Here is a 20982-nt window from a genome sequence, read left to right on the forward strand (position 1 = left end):
TTTTTGCTTTTCAAAGTCTGTTGTACTTGAGTTGAAAACATAAAAATTGTTTTCATCGTCTGAACTGATCAAAGGTGTAGCAGAGAACTGCTCAGCTGATTTCACGCACATATTCTGTAATCTCTTCTTATCATTTGATGAGGCAGTGTCAGGCAGCCATCTCACCTTCAATGATGGGTGGAAGCAAGCTGCCAAAAAGCTCAATTTGCTTCTGGGCTCAAATCAAACATCGCTTTAAATCTTGATGAAAGCGAACTTATTAGGATTGGAGTTACTTGGAATAGATGGCGTAGATTGCTAGATAACAAAATATGTAATCTGTTTTTGACGGAAATTAATGTGGACAAAAGTTGGCCGTAATAGCACGTCTTCTCATTTTGCATTAAATCAAGGGCTATGGCAATGGGTTTCAGAACTGAACAATATTCTTCAAGGTACTGAAACTCCAATATCTTTGAAGATTGGCAATCCCAGTTTTTCACATATACTGTTTATATCATGTTTGAATTGCAGTATTTGAGAGAGAGAGTCATAAAGAGAATTCCATCGAGTTGGGCAAGGAAACTTTAATGAATATTTCAAGACATCTGATCCAATTTCTGAGCATTTGGATCCCCTAGACGCATTCCATAATGTTGAACATTTAGCGAGTGTTGGGTGATGGATCCTTGATGCTGTTGGAGATTTCTTTATGGCATTAAGGAAATCAGTTGTGGCAAGAAAACTAAGTGTATGGCTAGCACATCTGAAATGGGTAGGCAAATAAGACAAAAGTTCATTCTTCAAATCCAAATCCAAAACTTGAAGGACAAGAAGAAGAAAAAAGTATTTCGAGTATTTGAAATACAAAATACATCAATTTTATGTATTTAAATACAAAATACCAATACTTTCTAAAATCCTTGCAAATTACAAAATACAAATCTATTTCAATTACGTATTTCAAATACTGCCCAGCCCTGTATAAAATAAAATAATGAAAATATTACAAATGTATTGATATTCATTCATATTGTTCTGCACAAGGGCACATCTTTCATTGCAAACCCAGCTTTCTCCAATATTTCCTATTTTCTGCCTCCCTCTTTGTCTCCTCATATGATCCATATATTTTAATGTTGTCTAACATCTGATATCTTCTTCTGCCCCAAACTCTTTTCCCGTTCACCATTCCTTCTAGTTCATCCTTCAGAAGGCAGTTTCTTCTCAGTCAATCATCTAACCAATTCCTTTTCCTCTCCTGATCAGTTTCAGCATCATTCTTTCTTCACTCAGTCTTGTCAACACAGCTTCATTTGTTATTCTGTCTGTCCCCACATTCCATTCTTCTCCATATCCACATTCCAAATGCTTCTATTCGCTTCTCTTCACGTCGTCGTAAAGTCCATGTTTCTGTCCCATACAGTGCCACACTCCATACAAAGCACTTCATTAGTCTCTTAGTTCTTTTTCCAGAAGTCCGCAGAAGATGTTCTCTTTTCTATTAAAAGCTTCCTTGGCCATTGCTATCCTTCCTTTGACTTCCTGGTAGCAGTTCACGTTACTGGTTATAGTCTCCCCAATAATTTGATGTTTTATTGATATTATATTGCATTAAAATAACCTAGTAAGGAACTATATATTTACTGGTAACTTATTAAATTATAAGGAAACTCATTGATGCGTTTCGATGGATATTGTAATGGATAGATATTTATTTATAATAATTAAAAATAAGAGTATCTGTTGAACGAAACATTAAAAAAATAATACAGTGCATTATAAACGATAGGCTAAGGTAAGGCTATTAACAAAGTATCACTTTTACTTATTCATACACCAACGATTTTTTTTATTGATGTAAAATTATGTCCTTATCTTCAATACATTTTAAGAATAATTATTACTAACTTGATTTTGATGGCTCCCCCTGCTTTGGAAGCCATGCTACTCCACTGAAGCATAATTATATGACTACGTTACTTATGACTGTGCCTTGTAATCAGAAGCATAAAAACTGCCAGTCATTGTTAAGCTTCTTCCTAACTTTGCGAAAAGGTGATTTTGGGCAACCTATATGCAATAGTAATTCGTGACTTCGACAACCTATAGGGCTATGCCATAACGGCGTAACGTGAAGTATAGGGAATAGAATTATAAGCAGGTCCATACTGTCTTCCAGCGCTTAGCTGTGTCCGCCATGTTTTTCAAGCTGCGACGTCACTTGAAGGCTTTTGTTTAACTCGCCCTGACTTAGAAATCAGTAAAGCTTTTGAGTAGCGACAACTTTATAAGTAATTTTAATCTTTCTCAACATTTTCTCTCATAATAACTCCCAGTGTAAATAGAAAAATAAAAAATTTTGCTGCTGGCCAACTTTTGAAGATGTAAATGTCTATTTTGAACAGATTACTCCGAAGTTAACCACCGGCGTAGCTCAATCGGCGAAGACGTTTGCCTTCCGATCCGGACCTACACTTGGGAGTGGGTTCGATTCTCACTTGGGCTGATTACCTGGTTGGGTTTTTCAGAGATTTTCCCCAAACGTAAGGCGAATGTCATGTAACCTATGGCAAATCATCGGCCTCAACTCGCCAAATACCATCTCGCTACCGCCAATTCCATCCACGCTAAATACAACATCGTTACATAACCAACTGAAAAAATACTTCGAAGTTAGTATTTTTTTCTCACTTTTGAAAACAGATTTTGATTTCGAATTTTTTCTATGCTTTCCTTAGACATTGACCTATCAATCAGAAAATTATAGCGCGAATGATTATACCGTGTCATTTATTATGAGCTAAGACCTGATAAATGTTTAACGGAGCAAGAAATATCTTTCTCGTCTGATAACTGCAAATGGCAACGAAATAACCAAAATGGCGGACGATTATACCCACTAATATAGAGCCTAATGGAGGATAACTTTCTTCAGCAATACTCTTGACTTTTCTGGAATCCGTGACTAAAAAATTCGTTTTCTATACATTTATACTCTTGATAAATCAAATGCGATATATAAATATAGACTACCACATATTTCATGTATACATACTGTATGTATATTTTTTCGTATAGGCCTACATTTCATATATATATACAGGGTGTTTAAAAAATACGGGGCATAATTTCAGGTATGTATTTCCCACATGTAGACAATCAAAATAGTTCATTACAACATGTGTCCGGAAATGCTTTATTTCCGAGTTATGGCCTTCACAACATTGAAATTCACCGGAACGTTTTTCTTTCCGCAGGTCGTTGCCGTCAAAGGACACATTAAGAGGGCACTCTGACAGTTCATTCCGAGGCGAAGGTTACATTCAGTGTTGTGTAGGCGTTAGACTGTGCGACATGTATTCAAATCAAGAGCTGGCAGAGATACACTTCATGTACGGTAAGGCGGACCGCAATGCTGCGCTGGCTCGTCGTTTGTACCAGGAGAGGTATCCACAGCGACAATGTCAGATCGGAAGACATTTGTACGTCTCCATTACCGTCTGTGCGAGTATGGAAAATTTAACTCTCCTGGTTTGGGAAGGGGACGACCAAGATCTACAACTCCAGAAGTACAGGAGGAGATTCTGGAGGCTGTGAACATGACTCCTTCTATCAGCACACGAAGGGTAGCGTTGCAAGTCAATGTTCCTCATACGACTGTCTGGAGACTGCTGAAAGAGTATCAATTGTATCCTTATCATTTGCAACGTGTACAGGCCCTGTCACCAGCAGATTACCCTGCACGAGTTAGGTTCTGTCAGTGGTTCTTGCAGCAGTGTGGTGTAAATCCGAACTTTCCTGCCTTAGTATTATTTACAGTTCACACGAGATGGCATAACAAATTTCCACAATCAGCATGTATGGGCGTATGAAAACCCACGTGCAACTGTTCCATCTCATCACCAGCTGCGGTTCTCCTTAAACATGTGGACCGGTATCATTGGTGATCGATTAGTTGGACCCCATGTACTTGTAAACAGGCGTACACAAACTTCCTGGAAAACACCATACCTCATGTTTTAGAAGACACTCCACTGATCAATCGTCAACACATTCACTTCTTGCATGATGGCACTCCTGCACACTTCAGTCGTACGGCTCGCCGGTACTTGGATCGAAGGTTTCCTGATCGATGGATAGGTAGAGGTGGCCCAATTGCTTGGCCTCCACGCTCACCTGATCTGAACCCTCTCGATTTCTACTTGTGGGGCCATTTAAAATCATTGGTTTATTCGTCTTCGGTGCCTGATTTGGAATCCCTTCGGAATCGAATTGTGGCATGTTCTGAGGACATACGCAATACTCCTGGAGTTTGGGATCTTGTTCGCAGGTTAATGAGACATCGATGTGAGGTCTGTATTCAAGCAGGAGGTGGACATTTTGAACATCTTCTGTAATGACAACGACCTGCGGAAAGAAAAACGTTCCGGTGAATTTCAATGTTGTGAAGGCCATAACTCGGAAATGAAGCATTTCCGGACACATGTTGTAATGAACTATTTTGATTGTCTACATGTTGGAAATACATACCTGAAATTATGCCCCGTATTTTTGAAACACCCTGTATATATATATATATATATATATATATATATATATATATATATATATATATATATATATATAATTATATACTGAGAGATAATGTTTTGAACATTGTTTAATTTAGAGACGACCATGTCATTTTCAGTAATTCAGAAAGTAATTACAATTGGCTGTTTGGAAACTCAATGAAATAGCAAATAAATACAATATAAAAATTTTAGTAACAAGGACTAAAGTGATGGAATTTGACAAGGAAAAATTATATGAGAAGTAAAATAATTATTAACAATAATAGGGAAGATTAATGCTTTCAATTATCTAGGATTTAATATGCCTTAGTGCAACAGGAGTTGATGAAATCCCCATTCAATTAGTGAAATGCATGGTTGAAGACAAGAAGAAAATTCTATCATTATGCAACGAAATAGGCCTATATGAAAAAGGTGACTGGCCTTAAGATTTTACGGAGATAGTGTTGCTTCCAATACCGAAGAAAAATAATGCCAAGATGTGTAATAGTTCAGGACTATCAGCCTTGTATCATAATCGGCGAAGATTCTTCTGCGAATACTGAATCGACGTTTATATTCTACGGTGAAACAACAGCTGGAAAAAGAGAAGTTTGGCTTCAGGAAGAGGAAAGGTACGAGAGATGCAATATTGGACTGCTACGAACAGTCGGCGAAAGATACCTAGAGAAGAATAAAGAAGTGTATGTGGTATTTGTATTGGTACTTTCTTCTTTCTTGGCACTGTATGCCGCGTCTGTGGTTCAAGTAGCCTACTAATGCGCTGGCCTTCCATTCAAGCGGCCCGGATTCGATCCCTACCAGGTCGTGGTGGAAGCAGAGGGTTTTTCTCGGGGTACTCCTGTATCATTCCACCAACACTCTCCACTTCCTCCCCCCTCATTTTATCTATCATCCGCAGTAGTAAAAATAGGCTAGGGTGGAGTCTTGTGGGTAGTAACGGGTTTCCGATGCTGATATAGGAAGGGCTTTGAGCTCTGGAAGGCTTATCAGACTACTTGTATACTAGCTCTATTAGGGGCTGAGACAGGATGGTCCACCTGTCACAGTCAGATTCATGAATTTCACCCAGGCTACCTGTCGGTCTTGGACAATCGTGCCATATATAGAGGGCATAAATGGCCAAACCGTGCCTAAGTGTAATCTATGGACCCTTCCCGGGTTCAGCCCTCATAAAGCCAAGCCTGGTACTGTATGTGTTAATTCGTTCCAATTCACTTGTTTTATGTGGCAGAAATATTTTTCTTTGTATTCTGTTAATTCTTCTCAAGCTGATTTTTTTTTCAATTAATTTAATTTGCTTTTATGTAACAGTTTAGCTCAAATATTTAATTCCTACTGCTTTTACCCTGCAATTAGTCTAATTGCCACTTCTCGTGTCTAACGATATTACCAATATAATAATATTATGGTTTTAATTAGGCGTATTTCTGTTCTGCGGAAGATTTTGAAACTTCATGTATGGAACTCGTGATCTTAAGACAATTCATTATTATTAAATTGGTTTATTTTTTGTCCTTATGAAATTCAGTACGGTAGCCGAGATAATGTTTGAACTGTAGATATGCTTCAGAGATACCTTATGCTCTGCCAAGTTTCATTTTCAACACTCGTAAAAGGAAATACAATAAGTTACATGTTTAGGCCTACTTAAAAGTCACACTATTTTGCAAAACTTTGTGTTATTTTAGCGTTAAAATCATAGGCATGGAGAGCGAGTTACTGAGTAGGGCTACATAAGTTCTATTGAAATATTAACCAATTTAATGGGTTGAGGGATGAATACATTGATACATTAAAATACAAATACTATAAGCACTTTATTGCTCGAAATTATATAGACAACAGGCGCGGCTCTGGAGTAATTGAACAGATGATTCGTCACGTAATTTTTTCGCAAAATACAGAAGGCATAATAATGGTAATAATAATCACAATCATAATTATAACACTTTTCATGGATTTGGACCAAATAATCTTCTGGGTGGAAGAGATGGAGAGGGTGTTCGTTATTTTTTTTAGAAATATTAAATTTGCTATGGTCTTCAACAGTAGAAAATTCCTTGATGATGTTTACTCGTCATTCATTCTATTAAACACGCACTCACATTCTCTCATTGAAATGATCAATGAAATGCATTTACTACATCAGGCGAAGGTTTCAAATCACTTTGATTTTGGAGTGATGCAGATTGTGGTTCTGAAGATACAGCAACAAGGAAACCACGAATACACTGTTGTTTATCTTTCGGCGTCGTGTTGAAAATTCTTCTTAGACTTCTAATGGAAGTCTCCAAAACAAATATCTGGATCAGTCGCCCATTTGCTATTATCAAGAACTTCTAGATTTTTCATAAACTCTATGAATTTGGTGTTTGTTTCTCAGACCGATGTGCAGCTATTGTTGTTTGCATGCGCGTTGCCAGATTATTACTACAGTCTAGTATATACAGTCACGAATCTTTATACGTAGGGAATATGCATCCTTAGATAGTTGCTAACCACTAGGATCGCTACCGTCGCCTCATCACATACAATGTGAAACAGTACTGGCACAGTCTATTGTTCCTAGTACTCTCATCAACTCAAGCTTCGTGACTGTTACTAGACTGTGTTATTACTCAGACTTCGGTAGAATTGTCCTTGTTTACTTTTCATTCATGTAAGGGAATTGAACCATGTTCGTTACGAAAAAGTATAAGTTGTCATTTTAAACTCTTTGTAAGTAGCTTTATCTTTACTGTCTCTATTTCGGTCATTACTAGATGCCTCAAAGTGGTTAACAAGAGCTTCATATTCATATCATACCATACAGCTCGAATAGATAAGGCGCTTGAAGCAATGTACTGAACTCCTAGTACGCCTACTCGCCAGCCAGCTTTAATCTTACACTTAAAGAATGTTTGCATTCATTCCTGCAGTTCATATTGTTCTTTTATTTTTAGTTTGGTGAGACGGAATACAAAGTGTTAAGTTTATTGAAGAAGTGTTTAACGTTATCAACTTTGTTAAGACGTTAATTTACTGAATCATGATATTGACTGTCATCTGCAAACAATGGTTATTACGGTGCCAGAGTACGACATCTCAAAAGCAAGATTACTGCAACGCTGTTCTTTCTTTCCAAGATATTTGAAGCACGCCCGAAGCAAAGGAAACTAATTTTGTTGCAAGAGATAATCTTTTGTGAAATTATATATGTGCAAACTGTCCAACATCACATCTAAAATAATAGTCCACACCTGTGGAGTAACGGTCAGCGCATCTGGCCGCGAAACCAGGTGGCCCGGGTTCGATTCCCGGTCGGGGCAAGTTACCTGGTTGAGGTTTTTCCGGGGTTTTCCCTCAACCCAAGATGAGCAAATGCTGGGTAATTTTCGGTGCTGGACCCCGGACTCATTTCACCGGCATTGTCACCTTCATCTCATTCAGACGCTAAATAACCTAAGCTGTTGATAAAGCGTCGTAAAATAACCTACTAAAAAAAAAAACATCTAAAATATTCTTTGAACAAATCTTATTGAGTTCCAATAAAACACAAAAGAATGTGGTGGGTTCATAGGAATCAGGAGACACAGTTCTAATGCAGATAGCAAGAGCTGTTTTGCTTTTTGCACTAGTGGATTCGTCAATCGATTACTCCTTTCTTTAAATTGCGAGTTGTAGACTCAAATAAAATGACTTTCATTATTTCTGAAATGTGTTTCACAATATCACAGCCCTGGGAATGAGAGGGGAAGTGAAAGATAAGGAGAAACCCCCGCCATGTCCTTTTTGTTTACACCGCCTTTTGAACAAACGCGCAGTAAGGCTCTGTGCTTTCATTAGTTGTGGACTTTAGGCGACCAGCAAGAGTTAAAATCACTCCGCGAGACGGAAGAGCTTTGTATATTGTCTATAGCACCAGACGTTCTGTAGCAATGTATCATTTCTATTTTTCGTAACCTGTTGTGCACGACTAGTCGAAAGTTCGTAAAAGCTAAAATGTCCGCCTGATACATACAACTCGTCACTGACTTTCCTGCCTGCTCGTACCGCACCAAAATATAACTGTTTTAGCCGGGGAAGGTGAGTGAGGAGTTAAGGGATGGTCTGCAGTGACTCACTCGAGTTATTTACGCCCAGGCCTGCAATATCATTGCATGAGTAATCAGACAAGAATTCTACACATCCCCAAACCATTCATAGGCTGCATATATATAACGAATTTGGCAAATCAGAGATTGGTGTGTTGAGTTTTACCAACGTGTACACTGTACTGGATACATGACACATATTTTCGTCATAATCTATTTCTTATGAGGAAACTGCCTTCTGCAATTTCTCTTCTTTTGATTGAATTAAAATGTTAATTGCTCTATATGTATATAAATATTGTGGCGCCTTGTTGGAAGACCTGGCCCCATCGGGGAGTCGAGTGAGCGTCCGGCAGAAGGGAGGGCGCGCGGGAAGGAAGGCGGCGGAGAGTGGAAACGCGAGCCTCAAAGAGACGCTAGCCGATGTGCGAAGTGAGAGGGGAAGAAAACCGACTGCGGTGGAAATAAAGAAACGTATCGGGACCGATTGTTGTAGAAACTTCGAGGATCGAAGGTTCGAGAAGTGTGACCTAACAAATAAAAGAGAGCAGCCTTCGAGTCTGTCGAGTTTAGTTCAGTTGAGCCAGTCTAGTTAGACAGTCAACTGCGAGAAAGCTAGTTAGCGGAGACGTATCCAGTGAAAGTCTTGGGTTCGAAGTACAGTGAACTTAAGTGAGTACTGTGGCAGCGTAGAGGTGAGGGCAACGCGCCCGGAAGTCTTGGGTTCGAAGTATAGTGAACTTAAGTGAGTACTGTGGCAGCGTCCAGGCGAGGGCAACGCGCCCGGAAGTCTTGGGTTCGAAGTACAGTGAACTTAAGTGAGTACTGTGGCAGCGTCCAGGCGAGGGCAACGCGTCCGGAAATCTTGGGTTCGAAGTGCAGTGAATTGACTCTGGAAGTCTTAGATTCGATGTACCGCGAACTTGAGTGTATGAGCTAGAAGAACTAGCCAAGGCGAACGAACTGTGAACTGACAGTTTTGTTTTGTAAATAGTGCTTTGTGAACATTAGTTGAAATTAGGAGTACATTATTGTTCTTCTCAATAATAAACGTGAATAGTCATTGTCATTCTGTGGAGCGCAATAACGACTACTGGGTTGCAGTGTTGAGTGGAATACCAATTGTTGACGGGTGTGGTTGTTGTAAATAAAAGTAACATTGTTGTTGAAATATAAAAGTTACAATATTTTCTTCCGTATTGACTGCCTCATTTTGTTCCTCACCATCACCAAAACACGAAATATTGCAATAGAAAACCTTAGCCCCTGAGTTGCTGTTTCAATAACATTGACACTAGAAACACTATAAGGCTCTAATTCTGAAACGTCAACTCCACTGTTATTAGTATGTCAAAATCGCAGTCAGTTCTCCTTTTTCTAATTACAAATCTATCTAGTATTCTCATTTTTGCAGTTAGATTTTAACTAGGCAACCAGAATTTACAATAATGGAAACACGAAATTCATTTTAAAATAATACACACTCCTTTAAGAATAAAACTCACGCGGCTGAAGCACACAACTTTCTTACTTATCGACTTGCTGTCAGCAGTTCGCAAGCAAATATGGAAATCAAATCTAAGGTACCTACCGCCTAAATACAGTCTGTCAAAAAAGTTGTGTGACTTATGTATCGGATAAATGAAGTATTTTAAACAGGAGACGAGAGCTCAGCTGTAGCATGAAATACCGGTATTATTACTTTAACGATTTTTTTAAATAGCACACCAGTACAGCGTTGCCAACTCTGAGGCTTGACTGGATCGTACAATTGGGTCCAAATTATTGTACTTTTGATTGGAGAATGGTACCTACTCTACATATAAAATACGTCAATTTTTTATTATTTCACCTAAACTGCCTCCACAGTGTTTTATCTAAACGAGTTTTTAAGTTGTTATAAGGAAATAATGGTTAAAAATGAAATATCAGCGGATAAAATGGTTTTTAAAGACTTTGTTGTCTCATTACCTTGGGAGGATTCTCAGAAGGATCAACAACAGCGGGAACAGAAAAGTCAGAACCTACATCTAGCCCTTTTACAGTTTTTTTCGTGAGAGCAAAACTAAGTTTTTTAATTTAGGAATTGTTCTCATAATTTTGTTCAATTTTTTTTTTCCCGTCAGAACCTACCGCAATGACACCTGATTTCTTACTGCCCGTTCACTACCACGAAACACGACTGGTACAAGCAAGTACTGTAACAGACTGTTTCTTACTCATTTGTATGTACAAAATAGGCCCATATATTGAATTTGTTTATTTCCTTTTTCTGTTACGGTTCTCAAAACATGATCACCAACTTATTAGTTACTAGTCGTACCCGTGCGCTCCGCTGCACCCGTTAGAAATAAATATAAAGTAATTACATAATTAAAATAGGACATTTGATCCAGGGAATATTCGTGTTTGATAGAAGGATAAATCGTTTAATATGTTACTTAATTTAAATTATATTAAAAAAATTAAAATGGAATCATTTTGGTCCAGAGACACTCATTTGGTGCAATGACAATTCCTTTAACATGTTTCTTAATTTTTATTACATGCATCCATAGTTTAATGAAGATTAACATCATTTATATTTAATGTGTATACTTTATTTTACTTGTTATATGTTTCCATTGAATTATGGTAATAACTTAATTTTAACTCTTGTTTTCTACGTATTCAGTAAATGGCGCTTGGCCCACTATGGTTCTGAACCCTTCAAATAACTTAAATAACTTATATTATATTATATTATATTATATTATATTATATTATATTATATTATATTATATTATATTATATTATATTATATAAAAAGTGTGTTGATAACGGATGTACCCCGATAAGTAAGTTTTCAATTTGTTATGGGGGCTCTTGAATCTCAGGAGGAACAAATTTTATTTTACAACAGGGCAACATAATCTGCTTGGCTCATTACCCAAATTTTTTGCATTGCATTTAATGCATATGTATTTTATGTATTTTAACTCGATTCAATTGAGCATAGTTAAAATTTGGATTATAAAATAATGAAATGCTAAGCTAACATATTATTACTGCATACTAAATCAATACACTCTCGTTGTTCGTTAATTCTCTGAGATAAACATTATTTTAAGAAATACAGGAAACGAATACACAGAATAGCCTATCAAGTTTTCTGTGCATAAGAAGCTATTTTAATCTTACCTGCCCTCAATTCACTCAGAAGTTACTGTAATAACATTATAGCATTATGTCCATACAAAGAAACTACACTTTCCAATGGTGAAATAATAATTAATTATACAAATCGGTTAATTTAGCTTCCGATATTGCTTCATACGAACACAGAAACATTTTCTGTAGGCTATGATTCATAGCTTTCGATTGTTGTTGACCAAGGCCCCTTATAGACGAAGTCATTTCTTTATTTCATTACACGGCCATAGATGGCAGTTATTTTAATTTTAAAATTCATTTATCTCATTAAATATCAGTCCTATCAAAATTTTTCAAAGAATAAAACTTATAGAAAATTATTTTTAAAGAAATGTTTGTTATGTAACATTTTTCATAAAAATCAATAATAAGCGAGATATTTCGATTTATTTAATTCAGGCCCCCTTATAACCCCCCTTTTAAATAATGTATTTTGAATACCATATAGCCTATAATCTAAGTTACAACGAACTTAATTTATATTCCAATTTTCATCGAAATCCGTTCAGCCATTATCTCGTGAAAAGGTAACAAACATACATACAGACAGACATACAAACAAAAATTTCAAAAAAGCGATTTTCGGTTTCAGGGTGGTTAATTATATATGTTAGGACCAATTATTTTTGGAAAATCGAAAATTACCAGAAAAATTTCGGCTACAGATTTATTATTAGTATAGATTACATGGCAACAGTAATTATGTTTAGACTATTGAGAGGATTGGAAAGACCATTTCTCTGAGATGTTTGCAAATAAACAAATGAATGTGTTAGCATCATTTTTGAATAGCCACAAGTAATGGACACTACGTAATTTCTTGTCGTTATAATAATACTGTATTCACCAAAATCAAGCTGTCGTGATTGTCGTCTGAAACTAAAGGCATAGGCGTGCAATGTTTATAGAAATATATTTTGCGACAGTGGACGTAGACTACAGTACTTGTAACGCAGAAGTTCTACATGCAGAAAATACTTTAAATGTATAAGTGAAATAAATATAGCCTACCAGTAATACTGCAGAAATGTATACATATATAAATTTTCAAATGTTGTAAATTGTAATAAATGTTTAAAATCCTCTCTTTTTGACATATTTTACCCTCTTTGCCGACAGGATCGTACATTTTGCATACTATCCGCGAGTTGGATCATACGATCGTACATGATACCAAATTATCGCACATGTACGATCCAGATCGTACGGTTGACAACACTGCACCGGTATGAAACTTCTTAAAAAAGTGCCAGTATGAAATTTGTAGGTTTGAGAGATGTCCATTTCGAACACTGAATATTATATATTGAAATAGTGAAAATGAATATAATTCTTATGCGAGATAAAGTTAAGAGCGTTTGGATATTATAAAGCAGAGCTGATAGACATCTCATCGCTGGTGCGTACACTTACCATTGTAGTGTCAGATATGTGGCTTTCAACTTATGGAATTCCGGTGCTCTGTCTGCAGTGGTTTATTATTAACCTCAGGAATAACCGACATCTACTTCTGTCACTTCGTTTCATATTAATCAACGTGTACTTTGTATCTGAGTGGGTGTCTTTCTTGATCTATAAAAGAAGAGATTATACAAAATTAATTTGTTTATGCATGTAGAAATACATACAGATTATATAATACAGAGCATTTGGGTCCGTCATAATGCGGCTCCTTGAGCCTTGATTTTTCTGAACCGACGCATGCGAGTTGCGAGTTATGAGGCCCGCCTCGCATAAATCCAGACTACAGGAGAGATAGCGAGTGATTTCTGTAACTGCGAGGTTCTAGGTCTGCGTACCTCACAGTTGTAGAAACCATTCACTGACTTTCGTGTAGTTTGGATTTGTGCGACTCGTAACTCGTATACTTCGGTTCAGAAAAACCAAGGCTTTACCATGACAGTTCCGCAATTACAGTGGAGTGCAATGGACACCGTAAGGTGCAGAGTCACGTCAGTCAGTTTGGTTTAAACTTTATTCGTGAGTTGACCTGTTCAAGGCCGCCGATAGGTGAATATTATTGGGGAGGAGGACATAAAACTGGAAGGTTAAATAGAAAAAATTCACTTCTAGCAAACGTTTGGTTATTTACTATTTGCTATTTACTTAACAGAAATGTGATTAAATTAATATTTTAAGAACGTTTCTAGGGAAACTGTACACAAGTACACATTACATAAATGACTCAATTTTTTTTTCTATATAATCATTTACAGATACAAACATTTGTGCTATTTCATGGAGGCTTATTGTGTCCAATAAAGTTTGATGAGTGTAAGACACAGCTAGCCTATATTGTTTACTTGTCTCTGGCTCAGATGATCGGAGATATGTCTTGAGCTACAGAGACTACTGAACTCCTCTCTGCCTCACAGGAAGAAGTTGGAATCACTAGAAGAATTATTACCAATGTTTCAACATTTCGAAATAGTCTTCTTGGTTCTGGTGACAAGTTTTGTATGATGTTTACAGCATCAGCCAATGACGTCACTTGGTATTTCCGATGAAATATCTTCAATTCTAATTCCAAAGACTGTATGTCAACATCAGAGTATTGTGCTACGGCATCAAACTCTGTTGCTTCAGAAGACAGTCTTCTATTTTATTTAATAATTAATATCTGTCTGGTTAAATCTGACTTCCAATCCTGAGAGTATGTATTAATCACTGAGAAGTACTGAGTCCTATACATGCCCTCTGCAGATGAATGATGCCTAGGTAAACAAAAACCACAGACTGAGACTACTAACATTTCACTCAACGAACTAAATGACCACTATACTTCGTCACCACCCATTTGCCCTGATAGAGTCACAAAACAACAAGTTTGTGTGTGTGTGTGTATTCCCCTTATGTTATGTAACTGATTTTGATTATATATAACTTTCTACTTTATTTTATATATTATGTAACCGATCTTGACTATTTGTAATTTTATATTATGTAACTGATCTTGCCTATTGTAACTTTCTACTATATTTTATGTAATTTCTAAGGTATTTTCTTTTGTGTTGTTTTGTGATCTAATTTTGTATTTCATGTATATTATTGAAACCTGGTTGAGTGGAAGAGAAGGCCTCATGGCCTTAACTCTGCCTGGCAAAATAAACCTACTACTACTACTACTACTACTACTACTACTACTACTACTATTATTAAAGATATAATACATAGGAAGCAATCTCTGGCTCATTATTGTTCCAGTTTTCTTAATCATTTAACTCAGATTCAATCTGTGATTTTAGGTGGTGAAAATTTGTAACTCTTTGAAGGTGAGAATAACATTTTTCATGGGAAGAAAATTTTTCCAAGGCTTTTTTCCAGTTACGAAATCCATCAGTTACAAAGGAAGAATTCATTTTTCTTGCTAAAGTCTTCTTTGATGCCACATTAAGATATTTCATACAATAGAAACAAGAAATTCCATCTTTTCCATTGACAACGTCCAACCATTGATATGTATCAAACCATTTTTGACTGAAACTTCAAGACTCGATATTTCAGTTGCCGCTGAATGAAGTTAGGCGACAGATTTTTATGATTAGGTTTCAAAACGTTATTCGAAAATTGGAAGATGAACCTAAGTTATTTTCATGGTATTCAGCATTTATCAATTGATTATAGAGTAATTTATCTATCTTGAGTCGTGTATTTTGATGACGCTTATGTCGATGCATCCTGGTATTCCACTTTGCTTTCATTACCGGTATGAATTTCACATTTAAGTTCTTTACTTCCACTGTTTTGTCCCCGCGATTTAATAAGCGTTATAAATTGATGCATATCTAATAAATTGTTAATAATAGATAGTATTATTTAATAAAGTATATATCACATAAACAAACTAGAGCTACATACATTTACGGCTTACAGTTTTTTTTAGTCCTGTGTAACAGCAAACTAATCTGGCAACCAGTCGAGAAATGAATGAGCATCATGTAAGCCATGATCCTGTAACTAGCATCAAGTCTACCATTGTCCAGTAAGTAGCATCATGCATTAAGTCGGTCGTGTTGCAACATAAGGAAGTTACACTTTAGTGCCTTAGCCTATCCCATTGATATTGTTACCGACGAGAACATCACATGACATGGATTAATTGTCAACTTTGGAGTTCATTAGCCACCAGTAGAAATAAATTATTGGGGTCCACTCAATTATTAGGGGGACGTGTCTCCCTTGTCCCCCATCTATCGGCGGCCGTGGACGTGTTACTCAGTTTTGTGTTAAAATTGTAATAATTGTACATAAGTTATATTATTTATTGTTTTGTTAGTTATGTCACGACATAAATAGTATACAAGAAAACTTTTTTATGTCTATAAAAATATATCGTGCAGAAGAGTTATAAGTTGATTCACAAAAAAATATCCTGTCAATCCTTTTCCAGATAGGGAAAATGTTCGGCAATTTGTTAAAATGTTACGAAAAAGAGGATCTATTAACAATGATAAAATATGTTTCCACACGCAGAATTGTTACAGGAAAAAATAGATGAAATAAGTGAATTAATAGAACATGCTCCAAAAATCTCTCCAGTGCATTGGCTTGCTCAGGAAACAGGCGTTTCAAAATCTCAGCAAGAATTGACTATAAATTGCTTAAATTAAATCCCTATAGAATTACAGACGTCCATGAATGGCAATCGCGCTATTATAATCTCACTCCGTATGCCTACGGGTTTTACTTGTGGGGAGCATAAAATACAAAATTTATAAGAATAACCCTTATATAATAGAGGAAGTAAAAGAAAATATCAGTCGAGAAGTTGCTTTAATTACATCTAAAAAGATTATGCGTGTTAACGAGAATTTTATGCGCAGTTGTAGAGACTGTGTCGCTCCTAAGGGACATCATTTTCAACAATTGTTCCAACACAGGTTAATGCTCATAATTGTCACTTTTAAATATCAATTTATGCTTCCAGTAAAAATGGTTACATTACGCGTTATTATTAGTGGCGACATTAGCTCCCCTTTTCCGGTTGCTACGTAAGATAGCTATAGTGCAGGCACGGAACAGAGTCTGACGGCCCCGGTCACCCCGGTCACTACTAACCGCTCTGTATGTAGACTGAAAATAATGTTAGTGAAGCATCTTGTTATGATCATTGTTTATTGGTGACAAAGTTTGCTATTCGCTGAAAGTACTGATACTATTATACTTGACAGTTTCAGTTCCTTCAGAAAACAACCATTAAAAATACGTACAATCAGAACTAGGCGGTTCGCCGTTGGTAGAACGTTCGGAGTTTAGAAAATACCATTGGGCATATAGACGTCTTCTTAGCGGACATCTCCCTTCTTTGTAATATAACTAAAATAAGTTATTTACGTATCTTTTAACGTATGTAAAATACAGAAGTAAATCAACTCCATTTCTTCGGTTATTGAAAATACAACATAAACTAATACGTACATACATACATACATACCTACATACATAAGTGTTCTGCCCAAGGGCAGGTCTTTCACTGGAAACCCGGCATTCTTCAATCTTTCTTATTTTCTGCCTTCCTCTTAGTCTCCGCATATGATCAACTTATCTTAATGTCGTCTAACATTTGATATCTTCTTCTGCTCCTAACTCTTCTCCCGTTCACTATTCCTTCCAGTGCACTCTTCAGTAAGAAGTTTATCCTCAGCCAGTGACTCAAACAATTCCTTTTTCTCTTTCTGATCAGTTTCAGCATCATTCTTTCTTCACTCACTCTTTCCATCACAGCTTCGTTTCTTATTCTGTTTGTCCATTTCACACGCTCCATTCTTCTCCATATCCACATTTCAAATGCTTCTATTCACTTCGTCGCAATGTCCACGTTTCTGCCCCATATAATGCCACATTCAACACAAAGCACTTCACTAGTCTTTTCCTTATTTCTTTTTTCAGAGGTCCGCAGAAGATTCTCCTTTTTCTATTAAAAGCTTCCTTTGCCATTGCTATTCTCATTTTGACTTCCAGGCTGCAGCTCATGTTACTGCTTATAGTACATCCTAAGTATTTGAAGCTGTTCACTTGCTCTACTGCCTCATTTAGAATTCACAAGTTTACCTTCTTTGTTTTTCTTCCTACAACATGGTCTTTGTCTTGTTAGCATGTATCTTCATTCCATAGGGCTCTCAGCTGTCATTTAGCTCCAGTAGCATATCCCTTAGTATCGTCTCCTCTTCTGCTAACAATGCCATATCATCAGCAAATCTTACGCACTTTATTCTTCTTCTTACTACTTTCACTCCTCCCATGATCTGAAAACAGTGCTTCACTATTATAATATAATATGGTAAAGGTTGGTACTTAATATTGTGATACTAATACTATTATGATAGTATTTTTGAGAATTTTTTTACAATTTTATTGAGCGAGAGAAGGACCGGTTTTGTGCAGAAACTTGTCCACGAACGTTGATGCAAAAACCCGATCTTCCTCTCGCCCAGTAAAATTGTAAAAAATTCTGAAAAAGAACTATCATAATATTATTAGTATCACAACATTACCGACCTTTACCTTTATATAATCTATTTATAAGCAATAAAAAGCGTTTATATTTGAAGCAATGCTTACTTCTGTTATTTTATACACGTTAGAAAATACGTAAATAACTTATTTTAGTTATGTTATTAAGAGGGGGGGGATTTCCGCTAAGAAGAAGCCTATGTACCGAGTGGTATTTTCTTAACTTTGAACGTTCTAATAACTGTGATGTCCACGTCTGTGGAGTAACGGTCAGCGCGTCTGGCCGCGAAACCAGGTGGCCCGGGTTCGAATCCTGGTCGGGGCAAGTTACCTGGTTGAGGTTTTTTCCGGTGTTTTCCCTCAACCGAATACGAGCAAATGCTCGGTAACTTTCGGTGCTGGACCCCGGACTCATTTCACCGGCATTATCACCTTCATTTCATTCAGACGCTAAATAACCTGAGATGTTGATACAGCGTCGTAAAATAACCCAATAAAAAATAAATAAAAAAATAACTGTGATCACACGACTTCAATACAGTCTCGTGCGCGCCTACACACAGAAACATACACACATAATACAAGAAGGCAGAATGTTTTTAGGAAATCCCAAAGTTTTTCCCTGTTTCAATTTATCGATTTCTCGCTTCCTCCAACAATATTTCCTTCATATAGTTGTATGGAGAAAGTCTTCTCTACAAATGATATTAATATACAGAGTGATTCAAAATAACATCGACAACCCTTAGTATGCCTTTTTTAATTCGTTATTTAACGACGTTTTATTAACTGCTATGGTTATCTAGCGTCTGAATAAGGTGAAGTTGACAATGCCGGCGAAATGAATCCAGGGTCAGACGCCAAAAGTTAACCACGATTTGCTCTTAATGCGTTAAGGAAAAACTTCGGAAAAAGCCTCAGGCAGATAAGTTGTCCTAACCGGGATTTGAACCCGGGCCCGCTGGTTGCACGGTCAGGCATGATAACCGTTATTGCAAAGCGGTGGACTTAGTAGGTCTATGTTGTAAAGGACAGAAAATTGATTATTTTTCAATTGGAAATCCATATCCGGCATTACGTAATTTGGGCACTATGGGACGTCAGAGTATGACAATGCTTTGGATATGGTGTTGGGCGTGCGTTCCACATTTTGTCAGGAAATCTCCACCAACCCAACAAGAGCATCACATCTTGCATTAAATTACAAAAAGAGTTCGAATTGTCGACCTCCAACTTGATTACAGAGCGTACATCGGAGGAATAAAGATTGACGCACATGGTCAAAGACGTGTAATTGGTGCTAAGTATTTCAGTCGCTACGTGGATTCGTGCGGTAAGGTCCTCCTCTGACGTTACAGGAGTCTCGTACACCATATCCTCCATAGTACCCCAAACAAAAGAGTCGAAATGTGTAAGATCTGGCGACCGTGGTGGCCATGGGACAGGTCTCCCTCTCCCATTGACATCCATTTTTACGTATGCAAGGAGCATATCGGTCATTCCTTAGTTATTTATTGATACAGATTTTACTGCTCTCAACAACGTTACTGGAACACACCACAAACGTCCAATTAGAATGTGGAGCATGGACTATGGAGTGATTTCGCTCATGCGCAAGAAAGCAATTAGATGCAGATATAGTCCATCTACCTTGCACTGATGGCTAACGTGATGCATAACTACAAGGTTGTCAAAAACAATCAGAATAAACTTTGACACTCCACTGTAGCCAAACCACGCATCTCAGGACATGGGTTCCCTCTTGAACAATAATCAGTTTGCTGTCCTTTACAGCATACCAAGAGTTATCGGTGTTATTTAAATCATTCTGTGTCATATGCCGAAGAACGGATAGGCCTACAGTGTTGGCTAATAGGACTGGCCACTTCCTCGCGGACAAAAGTAATAAATAATTAGTTTAGCCTTGTGCACAATAATAAAATCATAATACGACATTTTCTAAAATAGGAGATTAAGGCTTTACGTTAATTTTAAACAACGGTGGAAGTGCTTAAAATGAAAAATGACACTGATAGAGAATATTATCTCCACATCCGGTATTTTATTTACCCATAATATTATAATTTTATCAACTTTATTTCTTATCACTGACTTCATATATTTACAAAAATATTATATTAAATTACCCTTTGTGAGGTTCCTTAAAAGCCATTTGTAAGTAAGTAAGTGTAATCTTACCACTGATGATCATAACCTTTCCTTTAGAGCGTGGGCTACAAGGTTGGCATTACACTGAATCGTGTGCATGCCCATTATTATCTCCTTCACTGATGCTGAAATGAAACAAAACATGGAAAGTTATTTTTCATCTGTAGTGATCAGATATTTATGTGACTTGAGAGAATGCAGAGATTGGTGAAGTTTGGATTTCTGAAAAAAAAAAAAAAAAAAAAAAAAAAGCTGACTGAAATATCAATTATATACATAACCGGGTGAGTCGAGAGGAAGAGGGATGATTTTGGGAGACTATAGTATGAGTCATTCTAATAAAAACGTTTATATTAGGCTACTGTTCACCGATGAAGCAATCTTCACCCGTGACAGTGTCAATAACAGCCGCAACAGTAATATTTTGGCATAAGAAAACCCCATGTAACTGTTGAAACGTGATTCCGACATAATTTTGCAGTAAAAGTATGGTGCGGTATTGTCGACAATAACTTAATTGGCCCTATTTATGATTG

At 36.9% G+C, this 20982-nt stretch overlaps 1 protein-coding gene across 3 annotated transcripts in view; it reads right to left on the reverse strand.

Annotated features, from left to right (window-relative positions):
- Positions 1-20982, reverse strand: part of LOC138705914 (uncharacterized) — a 59177-nt gene that overhangs the window by 19920 nt on the left and 18275 nt on the right. For 2 of the 3 annotated variants that reach the window (XR_011333856.1, XM_069834673.1), the window contains exons 2-3: positions 20477-20571; positions 13238-13396 (exon numbers count right to left, since the gene is read on the reverse strand). Coding sequence is in view for 1 of the 3 variants with exons in the window: in XM_069834673.1 (XP_069690774.1) it covers positions 13238-13240 (3 nt within the window). In the remaining 2 variants the exon portion in view is untranslated. Of the gene's footprint in view, positions 1-3993; positions 4390-13237; positions 13397-20476; positions 20572-20982 lie in introns of all 3 variants that reach the window. The other variant, XM_069834674.1, reaches the window with a different exon arrangement.

This window comes from Periplaneta americana, chromosome 9 (assembly GCF_040183065.1).
Source record: "Periplaneta americana isolate PAMFEO1 chromosome 9, P.americana_PAMFEO1_priV1, whole genome shotgun sequence".
NCBI classification, from domain to species: domain Eukaryota; kingdom Metazoa; phylum Arthropoda; class Insecta; order Blattodea; family Blattidae; genus Periplaneta; species Periplaneta americana.